The sequence below is a fragment of the Acanthisitta chloris genome, unplaced genomic scaffold (assembly GCF_000695815.1).
Source record: "Acanthisitta chloris isolate BGI_N310 unplaced genomic scaffold, ASM69581v1 scaffold13173, whole genome shotgun sequence".
Taxonomy (NCBI): Eukaryota; Metazoa; Chordata; class Aves; order Passeriformes; family Acanthisittidae; genus Acanthisitta; species Acanthisitta chloris.
In genome coordinates this window covers 116,700-129,934 of record NW_008664371.1, presented here as the reverse complement: position 1 = coordinate 129,934, position 13,235 = coordinate 116,700, and the positions used below count along the sequence as shown (strand labels likewise).

The 13,235-nt window shown below is 37.4% G+C and overlaps 1 protein-coding gene across 2 annotated transcripts in view; it reads left to right on the top strand.

Annotated features, from left to right (window-relative positions):
• Positions 1-12,873, top strand: part of ZNF326 (zinc finger protein 326) — a 20,986-nt gene extending 8,113 nt beyond the window's left edge. Inside the window, exons 5-11 of one of the 2 annotated variants that reach the window (XM_009071326.1) lie at positions 37-124; positions 2,317-2,431; positions 3,421-3,568; positions 3,891-3,990; positions 5,236-5,366; positions 6,283-6,378; positions 12,162-12,873. In XM_009071326.1, the coding sequence (XP_009069574.1) occupies positions 37-124; positions 2,317-2,431; positions 3,421-3,568; positions 3,891-3,990; positions 5,236-5,366; positions 6,283-6,378; positions 12,162-12,320 (837 nt within the window). In that variant the 3' untranslated portion in view covers positions 12,321-12,873. Of the gene's footprint in view, positions 1-36; positions 125-2,256; positions 2,266-2,316; positions 2,432-3,420; positions 3,569-3,890; positions 3,991-5,235; positions 5,367-6,282; positions 6,379-12,161 lie in introns of both variants that reach the window. The other variant, XM_009071327.1, reaches the window with a different exon arrangement.
• The last annotated feature ends 362 nt before the right edge of the window (positions 12,874-13,235 follow it).

The window sequence follows — 13,235 nt, the reverse complement described above, 5'->3', positions numbered from 1 at the left end:
TTTTTTTTTTTTAATATGTGGATTTGACTTTATTAGGAAATTGAAGTGGATACAAGTGGTGCAGTTGTTATATATGAGGACTTTACAAGAGATGCTTATGATCTTGGATATCAGACTTTTGGAGGTAAGTCAGCTTGCTTTGTCAGGTAAGGTATTGTATTTGTAAGACTTTGAGTTAACAGATCTAGTAAGTCTGTATGTATGACCTCTAATAGTTATTTGGTGGCATCACTTCTTGGTTTTTTTTCCAAAGAGTTTATAAATTCTTGCTGTGGAAAAGGTGTTTGTAACATTCATCCATCACTTGGTTTGTTTTTTCATGCTTATTGTCTCTCTGCTCTTTGATAGTCTCGGTATGTTGTTGTTTGACTTGTTTTAATTTTTGTGAAACTAATGTAAATGGTCTTCTATACGTACTACCATTCCATTGCTTAAATGTTGTTAATCCCACTGGTTCCTCACCCATATCCTATTATTTATCCCACTAGCTGATCAACCTCACCCTTAAACCCTAGGTGAGTCACTTTTTATAAAAGTGGATTCAGTTAACTCAGAGCTGCTGTCAAGAATATGTGGTACAGGTTTCATGTACAGTCTTAATGAAACAGATGTATTACTAGTTGACATAAAGTTAGTTAAAGTGTATATTAACTGTAGTGATTGCAGGCACATCTACAAGGAAAGCCAGTGTTGAGACGGAAAGTATTTTTAGTCTCCTTTTCCTTGTGTGCTGCCTTATTGCATATGTAGTCTAATTTGATGGTTAAGGAGTGCTGGAAGTGTGCATCCAACTGATTAATGAGTCTTTCCTTGAAATAATAATTTTTTTAAATTGTATGAGTTGTTTTTGTTTTTAAAAGTTTGCATAAGTGTACTGAAGGAAAGCATGAGTCTTAGTTTAGATGTAGATTCAGGATTCCATTCTCCAGCTTGTAACAGGATGAGCATTTGAATTTGTGAGGTTGAGAGGCAAGAGAGAGGCCATTTCACTCCACAGGATGTCAGACCAGATGATTTTTACTGCATCAAAGCAAGTGATTCTTTGCACATTCCTGGGGTTGGTGGTAAGGCAGTAAATGAAATTTAAATGCTGAGATCAGTGTGGGAATTGTCTCTGTGGGCAGTTGTTTCTTGTTTTCTATTTGAATTTTTTAAAAAATGGTCTTATGGGTAGGAGTTTTCCACCTCTCTGGCATGACAGTAGATTTTGCAACTCTTTGTTACAAAGTGAAAAACCTTGGGATAATCAGGAGTGAAGTGTAAGCTGTCGGTCAGTGGAAATGTTTTCAGTACCTTGTGACACTCACAGAGCAGTAGAGCATTTTGCAAGTCTTTAGTGTTTTTGCATTATGCTGCTGTACGTTGCTTTCTATTACTGTTTGGATGGACACAGATTTCCTGGAGGCTGACCCCTCTTCTAAGGTTGAACTGCAACGGAAAACTAAGGGATCCTCTCTTTGCTCTTGATTCTCACTGAATAATATTCTAATTGTTTCCCTTTGTCCATAAACTTTTAAAGCAAACATAGGAAAGACGAGCATAAGTGCACTTATGCAAAAAGTCAATGTTCTTAGTCTTTAATGTTGCTAAACTTATTTTTATTCATTTATTTGTTCTCAGTTTTACTTAACATGTCAGGTAGTAATTTAATCAAGTTCTTTGAAGGTTTGGTTGGGTTTTTTGTTATGTGGTGAGTCTGTCTGTCCTTGTCCCATCCCCTTGTCTTCCCCACTCTACCTCATTAACTGCTTAATTTCTTCAGCAGAAAGTCTTTGGAATGTTTTTTTGTGAAATCAAGTGAAATCTATTGGGGAAGAATCAAGTTGATGTTCAGTTTGGTTACCATATTTTGATGAAACACTGTCTTGTCTCCTTTATGATACGATTTGGTTTTGGAAACTGCCTTGCCAGCAGAAGACTCTGGCTGTAGATAGTTTCTGTTTAAGTAAGGGGACTGTAGCAATGGTGCTCTAAAACCACGGGGAGTTATTTCTCCCTGTGCACCCCCAGTTACCCTTTCCTGATCACTTACTTGAAGAGGCACAACAAGGAAGGGTTTTCTATAACTCTGAATTTCCTTTTATAACTGTAAACTAAAGTGTAAACCCTTAGCTAAGTATACATTGTTGAAAACAAATGTTTAAATTAGTTGTCTTTAGAGGAGGAAAAGCACAACTTTAATGTTATTTAAGTAAGCCATCAAACCACTTCGGTATAGGATCTTTCTTTGCATTTTGATGTATTTGTGAGAGACAGGGAAGACAGGTTCTTTTGCTGTTTTGGTTTGGCTTTTTAATCCTTCTCTTGTATGTTAAGATGGCAAGGGAGAAGCTAAAAGTGAGGAAGAAGAAAAGCGGCGAATTGAGGCCAGAAGAGAGAAGCAAAGGCGTAGAAGGGAAAAAAACAGTGAAAAATACGGTGATGGATACAGGTTTGTACTGTAACTTGTGTTGCGTGCAGTGTTTTTCTTCCCCTTTATCCCTTTCTGAGGATATACCTTCTTTCTTGAACTTTCTTGGACTGATTTTAGGAAAATAAAATGTAACAAAGACATGAGGAAAAACCCCCACCTCCTGCAATCCCCCAACTTCCCCCACTCCCCAACAAAACAAAAAGTTAACCTAAATAAAGAAAATAAACTCAAACCAACACCTGGCACCCAAAATCAGTGTTTCACTGGACCACTGTTGTATCAGGAAATACAGAATTTTCTATCCCCTTCTCCCCCATAAGTGCATTAGTGCACACTTGAGAAGCAGCTTAGAATGTGACTGCTTTGACGTACCTGTTCATACTGACACAAAAAGCTGTTAGAAATTGACATTATCCTGGTTTTATATGTGTATATATCTATGGTGAAATATTTTGTAGCAAAAAATCAGTTACATAGTTTTATAAGTTTTCTTAGTCTTGCAATGCCCAGTGGGCTGCACTGTATAAAACTGTTCTGTGATCACAGCATTAGTGTCTTTTTCTCATTGTACTGAGGAGGTTATATTTCCTTAAAGGTTTTGTATGGAAAATGAGCCTTAAATGAATTCTGACTACTTGAAATTAGGAAATCATGGTCTGACTGGACTATGATTCTATGCCTATGAACTACAAAAGGTGGCATGAACTAGAAAGCTGTGATAGACTCATGGAGTTATGTGGCTTTTAAATGCCTGGCTTCTGGTTTCAGCAGTTTGTCTTCTGCATAGATAATTCATTACTCTGAGACTGCCCTGATTTATATTTGATTCTTGTGCACTTCTCCTTTATAATGGTGAAATACAAGATTTTTTCTTTTTCACTTAGGTTTCTTTAAAGAATGCTTTTCCCATTCCTTTTATGTTTGAGTTTGTCAAGTCCTCATGGTTTTGAGGAGAGAGGGAAGAATGTTTCTTGTAATAGTAATATTTGTTGTATTTCTCTTGATAGAATGGCATTTACTTGCTCATTTTGCAAGTTTCGGACGTTTGAAGAAAAAGAAATTGAGTCACATCTGGAGAGTGCAGCTCATCAGGAGACTTTGGATCATATCCAGAAGCAAACCAAATTTGACAAAGTAGTGATGGAATTTCTTCATGTAAGCCAACTGGTTTTGATCTGTGTAATACTTTATATGAAAATGTAGTTAAAATTCACCATTTCTTTTCAAAATGCTCTTAATGTATCATTGTTACACCTCTTGCAGATGACTTGGTGCAGCACATATTACTAAAAGTTCAAGCAAGTTTAGAGACTAAAATACTGTTGCTTTTACAATTGAAAGTAGTTCCTTAAGAAGTAACAACAATCAATTGATGTTTATTACAGAGCTATTCTGAATTTTTTAAGTACAGGTTCCTGTTGGAATATAAACAATTGTACATCAGATGTGTTACCATTTTTCTCCTGATGCTCTGTAGGAGTGTATGGTGAACAAATTCAAGAAGACAGCTATGCGTAAGCAACAGACAAGTAACCAAACAGAAAATGCTCAAGCTGCTGAAAAAGATATAATGGAAGGTGGGTAATGTACTTAAATCTTAAAATGCATAATGTGGGGCTCTACTTGTTCTCTCCTCCTTTCATTCTCCTTCAGATTTGATAAAATGGATTAAAATAGTTAGGTTTTACACCTTTCCTGTACCTGGTTGGGATTCCTTGCTTCATTTCTGATACAGTGTGTAATGGAAGCACATCAGTAAAACACATCTTGTTTGCTGTCCAGGTAGCCATGTCAGAAGGTGAGATAACATTATGTAGGTCCTTGGCAAACAGAATTGTGATGGCTTCGCCACAGCCATGTTCAGTATAATGCATGAGGAATGGCAACAAGTTTGATGCAGATAGCTTGAAAGAGCGTGTAAGGAAGCAGTAAGGTGATAATAGTCAGATATGGCAAGGGTTTGGATAAATGTAAGTAGGGGAGTTGTTGTGGTTTCCAGGGACAGTGACAAAAGGAAGAGTTTGAGCATTTTCTTCGCTATACAAGATGCATCTGGGCCTGAAATTTTCTCCCCTTGTCTGCCCTGCAGTCAGTTTATTAAAGCATTTCATGTGTCTCTGCCTTGCTGTGCCATATCCTCCCACTCTGCTCTTTGTTTGAGGGATTTCAAAGTATGTGCAGTGCCAGAGGGGATGTCTTTTGAGTACCCTTATTTTAGGCAGTAACTGTATTTGAATACTACCTTAATTTGAATTTAAATACTAACAGCTACTTAAAAAATGGATATAGCTTACCAATCTCCCAAAATCTTTTTGTGTACTTTCCTTAAGTACTGGAGGGCCTGTTTGCCTTCATGATGCGAATGTTTTGTTGGCAAGCTAATACTTAAAATTGCAAGAGGAATTGGATTCATGTGCTTCTTCCTGATGTTGAGGGGAGACAAGGAAATAAATTGTTCTTACAAGGCATAAAGTAAATGCAGCTGCTTTGGTCAAGCTTTGTTTGTTGTATCAAAATATATATTATTAAGGATATGTTATTTTTGGTTTTAAATAGATGGCATTTTTGTACCCTGCCTGGGTCTCATACAAAATATGTCTGTGGAGAGTTGGAGTTGGAGTTTTCAAGTGGAAAAACTTCCTCCTTCAATATTATCCTCAGGGAGCCTAATTTTAATGCCTGAATTTAGGTGAATATTCTTCTATGTTTCAGTTTGACATGTTTAACAACTGAGATTTTTGGGTATAAAACAAACAATCCACTCTGCCACTTGCCTAGAGTAACACATTTTGTGTTAATGAGTTGTTGCATTTCTTTGGCAGGGGTTACTGCTGATGACCATATGATGAAAGTAGAGACTGTTCACTGCAGTGCCTGCAGTGTATATGTTCCTGCATTGCACAGTTCTGTTCAGCAGCACTTAAAATCTCCTGATCACACAAAAGGAAAACAAGTAAGATATGACATATTATTAAGAAAAAAATGGGCAAGCATAATTTAATAGTAGGCAAGAAGTGTTAGTGGTTCTTGGTGCAAGTAATTTCTAAGTTCTTGTTGATGTGACTTGTTCTCCAGAAAGCTGGAATGTCCTCATTACGCTTTGTAAGCATAATGTCTCACAAAGTAGCTGGTGCTTAAGCACCCCCAGTTAATGAAATGTGGGTGTACTTAATAGCTGACAGTAGCAAGTCACAAGAAAGTTACTAGAGATGACTTATTTTATGGGAATGTATTTTACTGCCCTTAAGTGCTGGAATAAATTCATTATTCAACCTGCAAAACATAATACATATGTTTCCAGTAAGATAAGAAACATGGTGTCTTTTTTTTTTTTTTTTGCTTGGCTATTATCTTTTTAATTTGAAGAAAAATGAGAGCAGTTTAAAGTTAGCAGTAGTGTGGTATTTGTCTCTCTTATATTTCATAATGATTCACTTTTAAGGCTGGTAAAAGGGTTGAAAGAGTACCGTGAGCAAGGTTACAGATGAGCTTCTGCAATTGTGGAATAGCATAGAATGTTTTGGGTTGGAAGGAACCACTAAAGGTCGTCTGGTTCAGCCCCCTTGCAAATGACCAGTATCATCTTCAACAATATCAGGCTGTTGTGTGTTGTCTGTAGATGAGATTAGATAATTGTGATTGTAGTTCATTATATAGGGAAGATGTGAATGTATCTTTTGATCAAGGTAAAGCAACAAACTATAAACACTACTAAACTTAATTGAACTTACCATGTCTTTTGGACTTAAGTGCTAAGCAGTTCATGCTGCAATATGTTCATTATTTTATTTACAGAAACTATGATTTCAAATTTATGTGACAGTTGCAAGAGTGTATGATGATTATTCACTGCAAAATTTATTTCCTAGGCCTACAGAGAGCAAATAAAAAGGGAGAGTGTTCTCACTGCCACCAGTATCTTGAATAATCCTATAGTCAAGGCACGGTATGAGCTGTATGTGAAGGTAAGATGCAAATGGGAAGAAAGTCATTAGTGATGTTTGCTATGCCACCATTTTCTCCATGTTGCTGGAGTTTAACCTTAGTGCATTGCCTTTTAGGCAGCTCACAGATCAAATACACTTCTAATTTATTCTGCCAGTCTAAAATCATTGTCTTGGATAAATTTATTTGCAGCAAAAATTGCAACTTTCAGATTCACCAGCTTTTGGTTGCCATTTACTATTTGTTTGTATATTTAGTCAATTTTTAATTAGATGATGCTGTTAAAAAATAATCAAGCTTTAGGAAAGCATCATCAGTGTCTATACGTAACACTAACTGTAGAGCACAAAACACTTTACAAGTGAGGCCATCTTTACATTTAGAAGCAAGAGCTCCAGGATGTGACTTTGTGCTGAAGTATAGCATGCACATTACTGAGCTACTTTTTATTCCACAGTTTCCTGGATTCATGGCAGCATACAAAACCAAAAACTTAAAACAGTAGTTGAGATCAGAATTTAAAATGCACGGGTGGCAGCCTGTGTTGCAGATACATGGCCTGAGAAACAGGTGAATTCATTCTAGCAAAATGTAGGAGTTTTTTTTCTACTGGGCTGCTTGCTTTGCTGGGTGACTTTCTGTAGTACTGTTGTTAGCAATTTCTGCTGTTACTTTTAATCAGTTTATAGTTTTGCCTGTGCCTGAACAATAGACTCTTGCAGACAAAGCAATACTGTGTTGCAGAAATACGACAAGATATGAGCCCAGGTTAATTGTGGTTAAAATCTCGAATTAGTTGTGTTCTGAAAAATCGTGTGTGAACGGGTGCGTTAATCAGTTTGAGACAACAGTTGTCCGTCTGTTAAGAAAAGGTTGCAAATGACCAGAAACCCGAGCCTGTATTTCCAGCCACCTTTTCCGGTGTTCCTTAGGCCTGGTGTGTGTGCCTTGTCCCGTAGAGCCCCCTAGCGGGGGCCTGGTAAAAAGGAGAATGGAAATTTCCCATTCATCAGTTCGAGGACGGGAAAACTTTTAAGATTGTCTTCACAAGGAAACCACTGACATTTTCAGGATGGCTAGCACTGGTATTCTCTGGGGTGGGTTCAACTTAATATGTTTTCAGCAGCACCTGCTCAGGGAGATATATCTGCCTTCTGGTTATACAAATCCCTTTCATCCTTATCCAAATGTATAATCAACTGCAGACTGAAGTAGTTCAATTTTATTATACAGCATGTGATGAAGCAGAGCACACAATGGGAGCCTGCAGCCTTCCAGGAGAGCAGGAAATCCTTGTTGCAACTGAAAATAGCTTGCTTTAAGGTGTAAGGCAGACTGGCTTGGGGAAAGCTTCTCCTCACCCCCCAAACAAACAAGAAAGCCCAAAACCCCAGACAAAAACTAACAAACAAAAAAATTCTCAAACTCAACATTCTTTTGCAAAGTGTCGTCTATCCTGCACATGCAGTGTGGAAAGAGGAAATTCAGAGCAGGGGAGACCTGCAAGGCTGCATAGTTTTGTACAAAGTTGCAAAAGCAGGATATCAGCATCACAAATGGCTTTGACTAAAGGAGAACAGAATTGTAGGTCAGCGACTCTTGATGTTTATGCATCCCTATTGATACATTGTAACATGAGCAGAAAAGATGAAAGACTTTTTCTGTTACACAGCTTGGTTTCTCTGTGCATGTTGGGAAGTTTGTTCTTTTAATGTCTGGCCTTGAAGAGGTGCATATCCCAAATGAGGTTGAGTTAGGGAAAGCTTTTTCTGTTGATATTAGTGCTGTCTTCTAGAACCACACCCTGCTGAGAGTTGGTCATCCAACTGTAACACAACTGATATTTGAGACCCACCTTCCCCCATTGTGGTTTTGTGTGAAAAATTCTGTGTAAATAATTTTGATTGCCTCATGTTGCTGCTGAGTAGCTGCTTGGAGGATGACAGTTTAATGAATTTATGTTGATTAGCTGGCCGACACTGGGCAGCAGGGGATGAATTTTGAGGGTATTTTGCTGCATTTTGCACTGTATAAGACTTCAAGGTTGAAGGCTCTGGCTAATGTTTGACTGAAAATGAGGGAGTGGATCATGACTTTTGGTCTGGAAGAAGCTAATTGACAAGCAACAACAACTGCTGGTTTTGGATACCTTGGCCACTTCTTTTTGGCTAAAATGCCACTCTATCTGTGACTTATTCCTCTATCTAATGCTTAAAGGGAAATTTTTTTTGCCCTTTGATTTAATCTTCTCCGGCTAGAGACTTCTCCATAGGTTGTTTGCTGTCTGCACAAAAGGAAAGAAAGCAAAGTGATGCATCAATTTTGAACACTTATGGCTTCAGATATGTCATTCTACAAAGACTTCCATTTTTCTTCTAACTACATCTGGTTTGCACTGTGAAGAGGAAAGCAGAGAGAAAACTTATTTGGCTGAAAGTCGTTGCAAATATTTTCATATTTAACCATTTAATTATGAAGTCAGTTTTAGATTTTCAAATTTCACCGCAACAGCTTCTTTTTAAGACATAAATGCAAACTTCATAGTATTTACATGTGCATGCTAAAAAGTAGGAATACTTGAACTTGAATCTTTCAGCTAGCTCTATAAGCTTGGACATGCCAGCTGTAACAGAGGTGTAAAGGTTAAATTGCCCCTTGCAATTTGCACTGAGTTAAGCTATTTTATAATTTTTAAAATTTTTTTTCAACATGGTGAAGGTGCCTGTGCTGTCTGCTGAAAATGGAAGGATCTGTATAAGATAATCCCTCTTGTGTTGTGTGTGTTTTTTTTGTTTTAAGCCATTTGCAATTAATGTCCCATATCCACAGAAGACATATTCAGAAAATAAGATGATGTGGCTTTAGAAGAGCTCCTGCTTTATAAAGGCTCTGATCTTTGTGAGGCTTCTGGTGGGTGACTAGAGTTAGGAATGGAAAACAAAACTTAAGTTCCAGATAGGGCTTGTTAGTGCCACAGCCAATAATGAGAGCAACAAGAATCATAGTTTGCATCCTGTCCTTTGCATGCAGGGAACCTTTCCTTTTATTTAATCTCTTGTTTGATATCTTTATCATAGATACTTCCATCAAAGAACCTTGAAAGGATTGTTTCTTGTCTTGGACATCCTTTTAAAGAGCCCTCTGTTTCTCTAGTGCTGTTGTGTGGTACCCTTTTATGCTTCCAATATATTCTTTGTGTGTTCTTGTAAAGGTCTTCATTTCTTCTTATTCTTCTGCATCCATGTTGTGAAGGGGGGAAATGCACCATGACCCACCTGCTGACCACTCAGACACAATCATCTCAGAATGTGTAGCAAGTCCCTTTATAGTAAGAAGATAAGAAAGGCCATTTTGTTTCTCAGGCAAAAAGTTACCACTTGATGAAATCGTGGCTATCTCTAAGTTTAGACCATTTAAAACTTCCTAGACAGAATGATGTCTCTGATTAAAAGCTGCTTGGATGTTGCACAAGAGAAGCATCATAGAGGTTGACATTTTTCCAGGACTGTTCGATCATGCGTATTAGTGAAGGCATTCTAAAGTTTACTAGTTGGGTAGGCAGACTTTGGTACCTTTCTGGATCAGGTTTGTGAGACCTTTTGTAAATAGGTTGGTTTCTGGGGACGCTGGAATCCCAAAGCTTTGGTTGTAAAAACCAGTTCACAGTCTTAAGCTTTCTGTGCAGTTTAAATATTCTAGAAACAAGGAACCCAAAAAATGCATCTCTTGGGAATAAACTGCTTATCTGCTTTTGTTCTTATGGTCTCCATGCATCATAAAGTCCTCCTGCAGCAGTTCAGTGCTGTGCCTGTGTTCTTGTTTTCTGGGTTTTTTGCGTTGTTTTTTAAAGCCATCTGGGAAGATGAGACCAGTGTGACTGTCAGAATCAACTAGCATCAAAATTGGCTCTTCAGGCTGTGCTGGATGGCTCTGATGCTACATCACTGGAAAAGAGTGCAGTCATTAGGATCTTCCCCTCGAGGGCAGTAACTTTTTCCTTAGCTTGAGAACTTGCAAAGTGCATTTTTCTCTGAAAAAACAACTGGGGAAAGCAACTTTCTTTGTTTGCTACTATTGTATAGAGATCTGTTCAGCCAGAGGTAGTGTGCTACATTCAGTTCTGCTAGGTTAGCCAGAAGCAACAATACCGTCTCCCAAGGAAGGAAGTTTAACAGTTTATGTAGCTTGTCCCCAAGAGATGGGGACAGCCAGAAGTTGTCTGCAGGAGGGTGGGAGTAGCTCTTTTATAAGTAGTACTTTAGCTAAATATTGTCATTATGCCTAGCCTGGACATAAGAGGATTTAAATCTTTCCTTTTGTGTCAGACCTGTGGAAGGCTTCCAGTGACCTTGTGAGTCACTTACAGAGAAAGGCTACCTTTTTTATTTTGCTGGGAAACAATGCTCTCTATTAGGCCATATGAAACTCTTTAATAGACATTTCTTCCCTCTGTAATGTCTACTGGTGAGCATGTACTTGAAGCTGACTTGGTGGAGTAGTCTTACCTCAGTAATTAGCTTGTTCCTGTCTTTGGAAATCCTTGTTCCTGTACCTAAATGTGAATGCAAGTGTTTGCCTGAAAATAAGCGAGATGGCACAACAAGCTCTTGCAGTCAGGAGGTCTTTTGCATTTCTTTCTGGAAACGAAGTTAGACAAGTACAATTCTGGAGAGTTGCAATAATCCTTAATGAGTTAAGGTTTGGATCCTCAGTCTTACTGTTTCACAATGCTTCCCATTGATGTTGGAGTTGAATGTGTTTAGGCACTCCCTTGTCCATATGTTTTTTTCACAAAATGATTTACTGAGCTAATATGTTTGGTATTTCAGTGTTGGGCACTGTTACAAAAAGTAGTGAAATACTCCTTGGTGTCCCATAGCCCTGTGGTGCTTGCCAGTAATAGTGGGTCATCTAAAGGTGATATGAGCTTTAACTGAGTTATGGGTGTTATGTTTGCATAGGGCTCAGATAAGTTATGATAACAGCTTTCTATGTACTTGAAAAGGGGCCTAGCACTCTATTTTTCATTTGGATCTTCTTTTAAATAGTACTTCTAAAATCCTAATCCTAGTGGTTGGTGTCATATGTTCCCATCAGACTTGCTCTGTGAGATGTTTGAATATGAAAGGAGCTTTAGCAAAGAAACTCCTAATACTGCAGTTGTTATTCTTTATTGCTTATTGATTTTCTGAAACAAGTGAAAGCTGGGGTATGTCCTGTACTGAGTTATTGTGTGAAATAGAGAAAATGTGAACCTAGAATCCCAACCTGTTTAAAGTACTGATAATTTTTCTAGGTCAGCAATGCAATGAATCTCAGGCTAGTCAATGTAATTTCTGTTTACTGAAATGTTTGCCTTTTTGATAGAATTACTCAGAGTGAATAAAGACTGTACCTAAGGAAAAGCAACAAAACCATTCAGATTTGGTTTTAATTGAGGAGAAGAAAGAAGCAGCTGTAGTTCTTAATAAAAACATGTTGAAACTTTAATGTAATTCTAATTTTGGAATGTTGAATCTAAACTGAAGTTTGTGTAGCAAACTGCTTTTTCTTTAGTGCCATTTCTATTTTCCTTAAAAGAGTTTATTGAGATCCCAGTTTCCCATGTGCATAGAAGTGTGGTGTTGCTAATTTAAAATCAAACCGATTCTGATTTTCTTGCAAAACCCCTCAACTATTAAAAAACTATATAAAATACTGTAGAATTTCTTAGTGACTGCCTCTTTGGTTCACTGAAATGACGAGTATTATTTTATTTTACATTTGAAATATCAAAGTGTTTGTTTTCAATCTTCTGCTTCAGGGTGAAAATCCTTTTGAAATTAATGATCAGGCTCAGGAGCAGCAGACGGAGGAAGAGGACAAAGTGGATGAGCCAGCTGAGGCTGAGGAAGAGGAGGAAGAAGAGGAAGAAACTGAAGAACAAACTGACTTTACTTTAGACCACACTGAAGATAATTAAGTGCAAGAAAATAAAAATACATTAGGGGGTCAAACCAGCTTTTTTTTTCTGCTCTAAAGTGGCTGAGACTTTTTAAGTCTCAAATGAATTTGAAGATTCCCCACCATGTGCATGCATTCCATTCCATGGAGAACTTGTTTATATAATTCCTCTGTGTTTCCAATCTTGTTTAAAATGAAATTAAGACTATTTTAGTTGAGCTTTTTATAGAAAACTGACTGTTAAAGCTGATCAAAACATTGTGTTGTATATTTTTTTAAGCATCCTATTTTTTTGGTGTGTGTATTGAAAGTTGGATATAATAATGATTTTTGGTCTAATCAATTGAAAAGAAAGGTGGGTCTGGGGGGTAAATATATTAAGAGCTTCATGGCATAAGCTTATAGTATTTACCTCTTAGTACAGAATGAGTAACTTCAAGAATTGTGTTGTTGAGTGTGGCTGCATTGGGGACTGCATTGCACTCTGTATAATAGAGTATGTGTTATAATATGCATTGTAGCTCTTTGTGATAAGATGTACCAGTTTGTAGCAATAAAACACTTAAGAAATGTTACTGTTTAAAGTGTCTGTGGTTAAGTATTTCAAGAATTTCCCCTTGCTGCCTACTAAATTGTTTTCAGATTAAATCTTGATCATTATAATTCAACTTATTTAAAATTTATAGTTGTATCTTAGTGACTTATTTATTGCTGAGTTTTTTATGTATTCAAATTCCACCTACCAGGACAGATAAGCACTTATGCCTTCATAGTGTGCCTTGGGGAAGTGTGCTTTCTGTATAGTTACATGTGGTGTGCTCTTGTCTATCTTAGAAATCATATATAAGTACACCTGTGTTTTCTTCACAGGTCCTGCTAGTCTAGTTTTTGACTAATGAGAACTGATATTGTCTGATTTAACTGTTTTTAAGCG